The sequence below is a fragment of the Scyliorhinus torazame genome, chromosome 21, assembly GCF_047496885.1.
Source record: "Scyliorhinus torazame isolate Kashiwa2021f chromosome 21, sScyTor2.1, whole genome shotgun sequence".
In the NCBI taxonomy this organism is placed as follows: Eukaryota; Metazoa; Chordata; class Chondrichthyes; order Carcharhiniformes; family Scyliorhinidae; genus Scyliorhinus; species Scyliorhinus torazame.
The window spans coordinates 88,535,694-88,549,860 of record NC_092727.1 but is presented as its reverse complement, the minus strand read 5'-3'; the positions used below and the strand labels follow the sequence as shown (position 1 = coordinate 88,549,860).

Sequence of the window (14,167 nt, the reverse complement as noted above, 5' to 3'; positions counted from 1 at the left end):
TATAAAGTCTAAAGTTCTGTTCCTTTTTCACAAACACACATTTATTTCCTTCCAACAGCCTTTGCACAAAATTCTCACTATACATCACCTGCCAGAGGCCACCTGAAGCCCCTTTTCATATCAGTCTCAATTAATGGATACTATACATAAATGAGACTACTAATTGCAATGTCTCTTAACCCATTACTTAACAGTCTCCCCTTCCTTGGAGAAAAAAAATAATTAGGTGAAAACAAAATTCCAAGAAACTCAAAAACTCACACATGATTTCCCTCCCTTTTTTTTGTTTGGACGAGAGAAAAAAAACAGTCACAGAAACAAGCGCTCTTCATTAACAATTTCGTAAAACAGTCTGACAGTTGATAGCTCCTGTCGACCCATTTAATTTTTGTTATTTCCCCTCTGTCCAACATCTGCTTCAAACTTGCGATGTCTATCCGTAACCTCTTTTCATTGACACTTTTTGTAGAGTGCACATTTTCCCACAGGGATTTATTGTCAATGTGACAGTCAATAGGTATATTACTCAAATCCCCTAATCCCAAAATTTCTGTCAATATCATACTTATAGAAAAAGCCACATCACCGCCTCTACAAGGCTTAACGTCTCAGCAGCCAAAGTGCGTTTTACCACTCTCCTTATTTTCTTTGTTTCCCACACAAACGGGCAACATTTACCATTGTTCCCCAAAAGGAAAATTATAAAACCTCCTGCACTTGAAACTCCATCACATAAATTTGCGTAGGACGCATCACTATAAACTATGAGTTTCAAGTGCCTAAGGTCACCTAAAACCGGGAACTTCAAAACACACTCCTGCATTTTTAGTTTGGCCAACGCTTTATTTGCGCTTATTATGTCTTCCAGCTTGGGATCATTCATTTTTGTACTCAACTCTAAGACATCAAAACTCACGTCCGGTCCAGTCTGTCTACCTAGTCAGTTCAGTTGCCCAATTAAACTTCGCAGTTGCTCTTTTTCTATCTTTGAAACCATTGCGTCTTTTTTGTGAAACTCGGCCACGACTAATTGCTATTGGGCTGATGCTTTCCAAATAAGATTGCTGACGTAAAGTTGCCCCTAATGTAGTCTGTCCAATTTCCAGTCCAATATATTTAAATGCACAGGAAGCCTGACTTCCAACCCTGAATTCTTTCCTCAAACCAGAGATTACAATAGCTTCAAAATCACTAGTCCCATCCCACAAAAAATCATCGACATGCATCATAAAATAGCCACAAAGATTTCCTTTATAGTGCCAGTAAAACATTGCAGGATCTGCTTTCAACTGGCAACAGCCTAACTTTAACAAAACTGACCTTACCGAAAAATACCAGACTCTAGGTGCATCATTTAATCCGTATACACATTTGTTCAACTTCCAGAGTACCCCTTCTGTGTTAGCTGCTTCTTTAGGAGGATGGAGAAAAATGTCTCTGGAGCTGATGCCTCTGCAAAAAGGCAGCTTTTATAGCTATAGATTTGCATTCCCATGCCTTTGTGGCTAATAGAGCCAAGAAGATCTTTAAAATAACCTTTCCTGCTGTAGGTGAATCTACCCTTAAATCCTGATCTTCTAAGTTTTCTTCAAATCCCCTTGCCACAAGCCTGGCCTTTGCCTTATAAGTTCCATCCGGAAGAACCTTTTCCGTGCAAGTCCATCTGTGGGATAGAGCTCTTTGTCCCCTATCCCGTACTTCCGCGTAGACCCCAAATTCACTCCAACTATGCAATTCTTGCTGTTTAGCTTCTTTGATAACTTTTTCATCTAATTTATTTGAAGCCACCAAAATCTCACGTGCATGTGGGCTTCTACTCCTATTAGTATTCGTAGTCTTACTCATGTTCCGAGATCTTGATAAACTACGTCCCCTCTCCCGCCTGGTATCTCGTTCTGTACTGCTACTGCTTGATCTTTCCCTTCTGCTGTGGGATGTCCTTTCAATAGTTCTCGACCTTTTCCTGCGGACTTGTTCACTATCCGATGTACTATCTGAACTGGCACTGCGTTTCCGTGCCCTCCATTTTTGAACTTCGTTTTTCCAATCCATTGTCTTGACTCCTTCTCCTGAATGCTGTACATTCAACCAATGTTTATACTTTCCAGTGGCCTTCCCTGCTCTACTAATAACAGTTGCATCCTTCCATTGACTAGACCCTTCAGGCAAGTATGTCACTTTTGTACCAACTTTTGGCTTTTGCCCTTTCAGAAAAATGGCCTGTTCTAATTCATCAGAAGTGTTGTGTTCCTCCACAGAAACCCTGTCTATATCAGTTAACTGGTCCTCATAGTTCTGTAACACATGCGTACCAGATGGCTCTGGTTCCTCGTCATGTCTGTCTGATCTGTTTAAATTTGAAAATTTGTAATCTGTACCCATTATCCTTGACAAATGTACCCTAACAGTTTGATTACCATGTTGCAAAATAATTGTTTTGCCGTCTATGCCTATGATCTTCCCTGGGCCTTTCCATCCATTAGAATTGTCTCTCTTATAGTATACCATGCCTCCTTGCTGAAAAACGGCATCTGATGGCCATACGTTATGTCTTAAAGCTCTGTGAATTCTTTCAGAGACATCTGCTTCCAAAAAAGCTTTTCTACTGCTATGTAATGCATTTAAATGTTCAGCAAAACCAGAGCTAATTGTAGTCCCCTCCCAAGCTGGAGGGTGGTCATCCAAAATGGACGGAATTTTAGGATTTCTACCAAACACTAATTGAGAAGGACGATAGCCCCCAACCATCTGCAATGAATTATTTGCATATATTGCCCATGCTAAAGCTGAATTTAGCCTGCAATTTGGTCGATCTGCCAAAAAGATCCAAAGCATGTCATCAATGACAGCATGATTTCTTTCACAGACACCGTTACTAAATGGGCTTTCTGCAGCCGTATTCAGAACTCTGATTTTCATGTTTTCACACATATCCCTAAACTCATCATTAGCAAATTCTGCCCCATTGTCGTAAGGAATTTTGCCGGTGGACCCATTCCTGCCCCTATCCATTTTTCCACGATTTGATCCAGAATTACTCTCTTTTCTTTACTTCGTACAATCGTTGATTGACTAAATCTGGTTGCTAAATCTACAAAATGCAAAATAAATACATTATTTGCTTCATCCCAGATCTTAAGGTCCATGGCCACAATGTTGTTAAAATCCCTGGCCAAAGGTAGGGTTACTATCGATCGTGCTGGTGTCCTTCTATACTTCCTACAAACTTCACAGCGGTCACTAACCTGTTCTATCAGTTTAGTATAGTCGTCATCCCTTACCCCTGCATTCTTTAATACATTTTTCAGCCTCCGAGGAGACGGATGTGCAAATTGCCTATGCAGTTTTAATACCACAAGCTTTTTATCAGCTAAAGTCCCATTTTCAACTGCCATTAACACATCCTTAACCACTCTGCTTTAAATATTATTTGTCAGTAATGGAATACAATAGTGTCCCGACTGTGTAAGTTGTAAGTCCACCGTCTTTCCAAAAACTGTTGCCTTATCTTGTTCCATATCCAATTTCATGTGTGTTTTCTTCATTGACGGTCTGCTCAGAAGCAAAGGTATCTCACTTGATACAACATCCGTGCTAATGAAATGATTCACTCCAGCAATATTGCAAGGGATCACCATTCTTTTCAGCGACTTCAGAGTATTATCATCGCCAAACCTGAAACTTGTGGAACTTTCAAATTCCTTAACCTTGTTACGATTTTCAGCATTCAAAGAGTCCAGGTAACATTTTAACCAGTCAATTCCACACACAGTAGATGTGCAGCCACTGTCCAATACAGCACAGTTGAAGGATTCTGCAACCAACACCCTCATCATCGGCGTAAAACTGCTTGTCAATAGGACAATGCCTTCTTTCTGGTCACTATCTTTTTCCTCTTCTGACTCTTCCGTGTCATGTGTCGCTTCAAACACTCTATCATAACGAGTTGGACAGTTGAAAGCATAATGGTATTGAGAGTCAAATCAAAAACATCGATTTATCATGCCCCATGCATTTCTGGGGTTCATCTACCTATTGTAGGTTCTAACTGGTTTTCTGTCTTCATAATTTTCTTGTCTCGGTCTCCTTCTATAGTCTTGAGCCCTGTTCGTAGCCATACGATTTCGCCATCCTGTTAGTAGTGTATCTTCCAAATTCTGCCTTATTGCAGGCTGACCTATTTGGGTCATCAGAGCCATCGGAATCGAATGTTTCCCCAGAAACTTTTGTAAAGTTTTTGTCATCTGTTTGAATAAGGTATCCTTATCAGTAAACTGAATTCCTGTCAAAACCAGGAGCCTATCCATGTTGCTCACTCTAGCACAGTCAAGTAATTTAAAGGCCAACACAGACTGTGGAAATTCCAGTTTGTGTTTCTGCAGCCTTTTATATAGTCTGCCAAATTCCATTATATAGTCTTCCATGGAGATATCCTCCATTTTCCGGAACTTATCAAAATCCGACCATGCTTCATACGCACTTAACAAGACAATCTTTCTTATAAATCTTATCCATCTAATGTAATAAAGTCTCCAGACCTTCTTCTGAGTCTAACTCTTCCAATTCCAGCTCAGAAAGCACTTTGTTTCGGATTTTACTGCCATATGGTAGAGAAAGAGCCAATGCCATACCGTGTTTTCTCTTTCCCAAAGCAGTTACCTTAGTCCACATAACTACTGCACTTCTCCATTGGTCGTATGATTCCCTTTCAGAAAATAAGGGCGGATAGTCAAATCCAGCCATCTTTAACCTCTGTTCAGCCATATATCCCTTCTTTTTTTTTCTTTTCTCACTCACTCCTTGGTTTGATCTGGAAAAGTTGTATCTTTCAAACCTTCACATTTACACAGCAACCATCCTCTGCTATAATTGTTAGACGTTTTAGTTGCTGTATCACAGAGTCTAAAGTTCTGTTCCTTTTTCACAAACACACATTATTTAATTCCAACAGCCTTTGCACAAAACTCTCACGATACATCATCTGCCAGAGGCCACCTGAAGCCCCTTTACATATCAGTGTCAATTAGTGGATACTTAACATAAATGAGACAACTAATTGCAATGTCTCTTAACCCATTACGTAACATCTCCGACCCCCCGCCAGGACGGAGAATCGCCGGGGGCAGGTTTGAATCCCGCACCCGCTGGTTGCCGAATTCTCCGGCACGGATATTCGGCGGGGGCGGGAATCGTGCCGCGCCAGTCGGCAAGTCCCCCCCGGCAATTCTCCGGCCCGTGATGGGCCGAAGTCCCGCTGCTGTCCTGCCAGTCCCGCCGGCGTGAATCAAAACATCTACCTTCCCGGCGGGATTGGCAACGCGGGCGGGCTCCTGGGTCCTGTGGGGGGGCGCGGGGCGATCTGGCCCCGGGGGGTGCCCCCACGCTGGCCTGGCCTGCGATCGGGACCCACCGATCCGCGGGCGGGCCTGTCCCTCCGCCTCGGCCACAGTCTTCACCATGGCCGACACGGAAGAGACACCCCCCCGCGCATGCGCGGGGATGACATCAGCAGCCGCTGACGCTCCCCGCGCATGCGCGGACTTCCGCCGCCCGGCGCAGTTCTTTCGGCCCCGGCTGGCGTGGCGCCAAAGGCCTTCCACGCCGGTTGGCGGCACGCCAACCACTCCGGCGCGCGTCTAGCCCCTCACGGTGAGGGCTTGGCCCCTACAGGTACGGAGACCTCCGTACCTTTGGGGCGTCCCAACGCCGGAGTGGTTCACGCCACTCCATCCCACCGGGACCCCCCTCCCCGCTGGGTAGGGGAGAATCCCGGCCCTTATTTTAAGACAGACTGATCTTAAGAACAAAAGCAAAATACTACAGATGCTGGAAACCTAAAATGAAAATAGAAAGTGCTGGAAATACTCAGTAGGTCTGGCAGCATCTGTGGACTGAGCAGGGCTGACCACTGTGCCACCGTGTCCACTGGTAAAGCTGAGTATAGGGCATGGGATAAATCATAAGCCATATATGTAGATCTAAGTTTTACACAGCCCTTCAATTGTATATGTTTATTGAAGTTAATGATCAAAACCTCACATTTCGGCAAACAGGGAAGTGAAGTTAGTTGCTACTTAAAAATGCCTCTGGAGTGAGTGCAGGCTGAGGAAATGAGACACAACATTGAGGTGAGAGTGTAATTACAGTGTAATCAGTTTGCAGAGGCCATTTCCAATATAATTGTGGACAGACAAACTTATAAAGGCACAGTTAACAGGGAGTGCACACAGTTGCACATTTTCAAAATGTAAATCATTCTCAAATGTTTATTCTAGTTGACATCAGCGTTGCAATTTTTGACTCACAATAACGATGCACATATTCATGAGCAGAAACCAAAACTCAAGATAATTTTTCATATTCGGATCCATTGCAGCTCTGGAGTCTTACTGATGGTTAATTTATCTCTAATACAATCCATATGCTGGACCTTGTTAAATCAATAATGAGGGGACTGGACAAAGTAGATGGGGAGAAACTGTTTCCGCTTGTAAGAGGATCGAGAAGAAGAGAGCACATGTTTAAAGTGATTTGCAAAAAAGCAAATGCGATGTGAGAAAAAACTTTTTCACAGAAGGACTGATCTGGTTCTGGAATGCACTGCCTGTTCGTGTGGTGGAGGCAGATTCAATCGAGGTATTCAAGAATGTCATGGGAGTGTCCCTTTAAGAAATGTTTTTGTCTTATCACATGGCTTCAGTGATGTCATTGTGTGGGTGGAGTTGGGCGGTGGCTCTGGCTTTTTACTTTCGTTTTTGAGTTGGGAGCTGGGCTGTGGCTCTGAGTTTTACTTTCGCATTGAGCTTGAACTAGTTTGTACAGCACAGGTTGAAAAAATAAGTGTCCCTCTATCTTTATTTTATCAACTACCAACATAAATACCCCACACAGCTACAGTACTCTATGTATAACTCTTAACAAATTGCCCCTATAGCTGTTCCAATTCAATAACAAGATCCCATAAACCAGAAACCCCTTTTCATAGGTGTGCCACAGCACACAGCACTAAAGACCTGGCTTGGATGCACTTGTGTCCTTTCCAAAACAGCAGGTTTCAATTTCTTCCAGAAAACAGGGGCGGCATTCTCCCAACGTGAGTTATCCAGACTGCTTGATAACTTGAAAATAAATAACTGGGGAGCGATTCTCCGAGTCCAGCGCCAGGCCGGAGGATCGGAGCAAACGCGCCACAACGTCGGCGGCGCGTTTGGCGTGGCGCCGGCCACTGGAATCGGCGGGGCCACCGATTCTCCAGCCCGGATGGGTCGAATGGCCATTCCAACACAACAGAGTCCCGCCGGCGCCGTTCACCCCTGGTTGCTGCCGGCGGGAACTCTGCGGGAACGCTTGGGGGGGGCTCCCTCAACAGGGGGGGGGCTCTGATGGGGTCTGGCCCGCGATTGGGGCCCACCAATCGGTGGGCCGGCCTCTCCCCCCCGGGACTACTTACCGGCGCGGCCAGTCTCTGAACACCGACCCCATTTTGGGCTGGAGCCGGCGCGCGTAAGAAGTTCCCCGCACATGCGCAGGATGGCGCGGCCCAACTGCACATGCGCAGGATTGAGCTGGCCCAACTGCACATGCACGGGACCCAAGGCGCCGCGTCTTTTACGCGGTGCCGGTTCTCCGACGCCGCGCCGAGGCCCTGCCCCTGCAAATCGTGCCACGCCCCTGCCAGCCCCACGGAGGACCCAGAATTGGGGTCTGGGACCGGGCGCCGACGCCGGAGTAAAACATTCCGGTTTTTAGTCCGTCGTAAGCACTTAGACTCCCTTTGGGAAAATCCCACCCCTGTTTTCTGGAAGAAATTCAAACGTGCTGTTTTGGAAAGGACACAAGTGCATCCAAACCAGGTCTTCAGTGCTGTGTGCTGGGGCACACCTCTGAAAAGGGGTTTCTGGTTTATGGGATCTTGTTATTAAATTGGAACAGCTATAGGGGGAATTTATTAAGGGCTATACATCGAATACTGTAGCTGTGTGGGGTATTTATGTTGGTCGTTGATAAAATGATCACTGTGTGTGTTTATTGAAGTTAACTAAAGTTGTAGAATAAACTTTGTTTTTGATTGAAAGTGCTTAAGACCTCTGTTGAATAACACCTGAAAGGCAGGCCCTTGTGCTCATTGTAACCAAAATAAACAGTTGTAGGTCAGGTGAACTCCTTGATATACTTTGGAGTTTTATCAACTCTGACCAATAACAAGAGGGCTTTCAATGATTACTTGAAGAGAAACAATGCGCAAGGGTACGGGGAAATTGCAATAAATCATAATGCTCATTTGGAGAGCTAGTGCAGGCACGATGGGCCAAATGGCCTTCTTCTGAGCCATAACAATTCTGTGATTCTGTGATAAGGCTATAGATGTATGTGCCTCTGAACTATGAGAGCGATGAATCTAAAGAATGAATGTCAATAGGTTACCTGTCAATGAAAGACTATCACAACTATAGTAAACCCTGTCCTCACTCAACTTTTGTGCCAGATCATTGTCCAGCAAGATAGTGATGAGAACTTGAAGTCCTGCCTGATTTTCCCACCCGATTAATGAGTCACCAAGCATCATTTAATTGCCCCAACTGCCACCTTGGTAGACCATTATTGTCAGTGCAAACATGAAATTAAGCAAATCAACTGTTGCAACAAAGGTATGGGGTTACTTACCACCTGAAGTAAGGATAGATATCCTTGACCAACATTGTCAAAGTTGACCTTCAAGTTGACCCATCGCACTTCATCGGGCGCCATTGCAATGAGTTCAATGCAATCACTACGGTTATTTATTTGATCAATGGGATATATTTTGGAGGTTGTGGTGTTTATGCATTTGAAATACTTTCCAGCAAACAAGTTCACTCCCATTATACTGAAAATCAGCCAGAAGATGAGACAAACCAAAAGCACATTCATGATGGATGGGATTGCACCAACCAGTGCATTGACGACCACCTAAAAAGACACAATATAAACTCAGGATTTAAAATACATCCAAGTTCCTCCAAATATACAACAAAGAAAATGCTTATTCATTGTTTTGTTAGTACATAGCATTTACAGAACAAAAACAGACCGTTCGACCCATCCGTCCAATGCCAATGATTATGTTCTACATGAGCTTCTTCCCGTCTCTCTTCAATTCACACAATCACATAAGCTTTTTTCTTTTACTCATGTATTTATTTAGCTTCCCTATAAATATATTTATGTTTTTCCCTCCAACTGCTTCTTGTGGGAGCAAATTCCACATTGTAACCATTCTCTGAGTAAAGATACCTTTATTGGATTTATTAGTGGCTATGGTATCTTTATGGTCTCTGGCTTTGAACATATGAACATTAAAAACAGGAGCAGGAGTAAACTATCCTGTTATTCAGTAGGATCATGGCTGATCTCCTGCCTCAACTCCGCTTTCCAACCCACTCTCCATATTCCCTAAGGGAGCAAGTGTCCGCCTATCTCAGTCTTGTATATACTCTACGAAGAAACATCCACAATCCTCTGGGATAGAGAATTCCAAATATTCCCTCTCAGTAAAGAAATTTATCCTCATCAATGAGCTAAATTATCGGCCCCTAATCCTGCAGACTGTGCATGCCCCCCACCCCCCCCCCTCTGTCATCATGGTCTAGATTCCTCAACCAGGGGATACAACCTCTCAGTCTACCTTGTCAAACCACTTCAAAACTTATATATTGTCCCGACACAAGATGTGACGAGGCTGTTAAATCTTGCAAGAGGCCTCTCGCAATATTGGTGACATTCGGGACACCTCGCGAGATCCAATAAGATCTTGCAGACGTCGCAATCTGAATCTCGTCCTCACTGGGCGCGATCCAGATTTGCATATTTAAGTGAGTAGTTAGCCTCACTTAAGTATCTCTGCACCGGAGTCTCGCAAGGCCTGGGATCGAATGCCCGTACCTGGGAGACCTCGTCATGGTGCCGTTTAGCACTGGTCCACACAAACGTGGACCAGGCGTAACAGCACCTGGGTGGGGGGGTTCCCAAGGGTCTCCCAGGTCATTGGAGGCCCCAGGGTGCTCGGGCTCTGGGCAGTGTGGTACCCTGGTCCTCACTCTGCCACCTGGGCACCTTGGCACTGCCAGCCTGGATCCTGGCACTGCCACCTGGGAACTCTGGCAGGCGCACTGCCATGGCACCAGGCTGGCAGCGCTAATGTGCCCGCCGGGTAGGTTGCCCATGCCCGGATCCGACACGCAGATGCTCTGTCCTTATGAGGTAGGGTGAGGGAGGCTCGAGGACCCCTTAACAAGTAAGTTGGGAAATCAGAGAAGTATTTAAAAATGGCGCCTGGTCACTTTCTGTACTGAGCTCGTCAGTGCATAAAATGAAGGTAAGGGCGGCCTTGGTGGGGCTTTTCTCACCAAGACCAGAAAAGTCCCGTTTGCGAGCAGGGTCATTCTCAGGGCTGCAGGTGCCGAGAAACACCCTGCTAAACGCACCCAAAACGGGACTCCGATTTTCCCCATTAAATTGCACACTATGGGCGGCATGGTCACAACGTGCTTAGCACTGCTGCCTCACAATGCTGAGGACCCAGGTTCGATGCAGGCCCCCGAGTCACTGTCCGTGTGGAGTTTGCACATTCTCCCCCTGTCTCCGTGGGGCTTGCCCCCACAACTCAAAGATGTGCAGCCTAGGTGGATTGGCCAGGCTAAATTGCCCCTTAATTGGAAAAAAGAAAATTGGGTACTCTAAATTTATAAAAATAAATTGCACCTTATATGTTTCAATGAGAGCACCTCTCATTCTTCAACACTCTAAAAGGTAAAGGCCCAATTTACACCGCCCCTCAACATAGAATCCCAGAAACCAATCTAATGGGTATTTGTGGTGCCACCACCAAATCAAGAATATCCTTTCTTAAATAAGGAGTCCAAAGCCCATAGCCAGAGCTCACACCAATGTCCTATACAATTGTCGCCAAATCTCGTTACTCTTGTCCTCCAATCCCCTTGCAACAAGGGTCAACATGTCATTTGCCTTCCGAATTGTTTGCTATACCTGCTTGATAGTTCCTGTATTCCTTGTATGAGTACACCCAAGCCTCTCTGAACATAAAGATTTGAAAGATTCACACCCTATAAAAAATATTGTTTTAATAATCAACGTAAATAACTTCACACCTCCCCACATTATTGTCTCTCTGCCACCTTGTTGCACACTCACTTAAACTCTTTGCAGCCTCTCTAGCTCTTTGCAGCCTTGTTGAGACAATCTCACTGTTGACATTGCCCCTCCGTCAGGTTTTGTATCATCAGCAAACCTGGACACGTTACTCTTGGTCTCTTTGCCTAAGTCATTAATGTTGATCGATTGTGGGCCCTCCACCAGTGGAAGCATCTTCTCTATTCAACACCAGTGCTTTATTTTCATTTTTAACTGTCTGCCTGAGAAAGATTACACTCCAATTTACTTTGTAATTCCGCTATAACATACTGGGGTAGATTATCCATTTATTTGGCACTTAGTATATAAAAACACGCTTTGCTTTCACTTAAATGAACGAAAACGAGAAATTACAGTTTCCATGATGAATGGCTCATTAGCAATGTTAGTTTTGTGCAAGGTGGAAAGTTGACAGTCGGTCACCTTTTGCCCACAGAAACTACAGGAATCTTTGAGCACTGGGTTTAACATGCCCCCTCTGCCACCCCAAGCCTCACCTCCTTTCCCTTCCCTGAGAGCCTCCCCCCACCACCCCACTCCCCCGCCACACCTACCCAGACCCGACCTCCAGGGGTGGGATTTTCCCACCCGGTCCAGGACTGGAAATTCCTACCTGGGGTCAACGGGCTTTTTGCTTGTCCGCCGAATTCTCCGTCTCACCCAGAATGATTCCTGATGTGGTCGCGACTGGAAGATTTCGGCCCAGGACTTAGATTCTGGAGACTGCTTGTAGTTCCAGCAGTAGCCAGTACAGCTTCTGGTGCTGCAAGGACTTCAGGGCCGGGTTTCTCCCTTCTGGTGACTAAGTCCCCACGCCGACGGGAGAACCGGCGCCAACCACTCCGGCGTCAACAGCCCCCGAAACTGCGGAATTTGCCATGGAGGTTAGGTGGACGCCGGAGGGGTTGGCGCTGCACCAGCCGGCACCGAAGGAACGGCGCGAGTTCGCGCATGCGCCAAAGGGCCAGCTTGATCTCGTGCATGTGCAGACCGGCCGCCGTATTGGGCACATGCTCTTCTCTGCACCAGCCATGGCGGAGCCCTAAAGGGGCCGGCGCAGAAGGAAGAAGTGCCCCCACGGAAGAAGGCCCCGATCGCAGGCCAGGACACTGTAAGACCCCCTCCCAGGGTTGGATTCCCCCGCGCCTCCCGAGGACTGCTCCAGCCAACTTACCTGCCACGTCCCGCCGGTACATGAGCTGAGTGATTCACGCCGGCGGGGCTGGCCAAAAAAGGACGGCTGCTCAGCCCATCGGGGCCCGGAGAATTGCCGGGGGGGGGGGGGCGGAAAACGGCCCCCGATCGGCGTGGCGTGAATCCTGCCCACACCAGAAAAACGGCGCCGGAGAATACGGCAGCTGACGTAGGGGTGGGATTCGCGCTGCCCCCCCCCCCCGGCGATTATCTGACCCGGCAGGGGGTCATAGAATCCCGCCCCAGAGCTGCCGGTCAATCAGATTGGTTGGACCTCTTCCCGAGAGAGGGGTGGACATTCTACCTCCAGCTAATTGCGGGGTTGGGGGTCGATTTGTTCTTCTTTGAAGCTGGGGCAGGAAAACTATCATCTGAAAACTCCCGGCCTATGTACATCTTCACTGATTCATCTTTACTTTCTATTCTTGTATCATTGTCCTCCCCCTTTTGCCTTGTATCATCATCTCTTTTGTTAGTTAATTATTTCTGCCCTCCACCTTATCAAAAGTTTGTCACTTTTGTTCTTTTCCTCCACTTTCCCCCTCACCCCCATCACATTTCACTGTTTGAAAGCCGATCATCGCAATAAAACCTTGCATTTCTCATGACGGATTATCACCACATACACTGACCATCAGAGTATCCAGCACTTCATAGAATCCCGACTGTTATAACCTGCCTACTTACGATTGGCTGGGGACTAATGACTATCCCACAATCCTGTGGGAGTATGAACTTCCCCAATGAGGGGGGCGGAGAAACTCCTAGTATAAATAAGCTGGCCAGTTCAGGAACCAGCAGGAAGGAGAAGGTAGCAAGGGAAGTTACTGCTACTGTTATGTATATATTGTTATAGTAAATAAATGTTAATACTTTGTATCCTTAAAACTCGTGCTGGATTCTTCGTGGCCCTTACAAAACCGACAGTGCAGAAGGAGGCCATTCGGCCATAGAGCCTGCACCGAACCTTCAAAGGAGCACCCTACCTAAGCTCATTCTCACAGCCCATCCTCATTCAATCTTTGAACACTAAGGGGCAATTTTAGCATAGCCAATCCACCTAACCTGCACATCTTTTGACTGTGGGAGGAAACCAGACCATTGGAGGAAACCCATGCAGACATGGGAAGAACGTGAAAACTCCACACAGACAGTGACCCAAGGTCTGAATCGAACCCGGGTCCCTGGCGCTGTGAGGCAGCAGTGTTAACCACTGTGCCACCATGCATGTGTTCTGTGATGTACAGAGAACATATAGTTGTTTTTAAAAAATATATTTTATTCAAATTTTTTCCGGTCAAACAAAACAATACAAAAGTTTACCTTTTTACAACAATAAAACAATATATATAACAGTGACCGTTTTAACAAATAAATAAATAATATATAAACTAACTGGCAACTGCCATAACAAAAATAATAACTCTCCAGAGATAAAATCAAACAATCCAATATACATAACCAAGTACAAATATCTATACAAAAACACCCCTGAGGACCTGCCCGAGCCCTCCCCCCCCCTCCCCCCTGGGTTGCTGCTGTTGCCTTACCATTTCCTTTATCGTTCTGCGAGGTAGTCAATGAACGGTTGCCACCGCCTGGTGAACCCTTGAGCCGAACCCCTTAGTGCGAACTTTATCCGTTCTAGTTTTATAAACCCTGCCATGTCATTTATCCAGGTCTCCATGCCCGGGGGTTTGGCTTCCTTCCACATAAGCAATATCCTTCGCCAGGCTACTAGGGACGCAAAGGCCAAGACATCAGCCTCTTTTGCCTCCTGCAC

General features: G+C 46.0%; 1 protein-coding gene across 2 annotated transcripts in view; it reads right to left on the bottom strand.

The window, feature by feature from the left end:
- The window catches only part of LOC140398395 (sodium channel protein type 4 subunit alpha-like), a 352,602-nt gene that overhangs the window by 62,387 nt on the left and 276,048 nt on the right, over nt 1-14,167 (bottom strand). For both annotated transcript variants that reach the window (XM_072487039.1, XM_072487038.1), the window contains one exon: nt 8,665-8,949. In XM_072487039.1, coding sequence (XP_072343140.1) covers nt 8,665-8,949 — 285 coding nt within the window. The remainder of the gene's footprint in view (nt 1-8,664; nt 8,950-14,167) is intronic.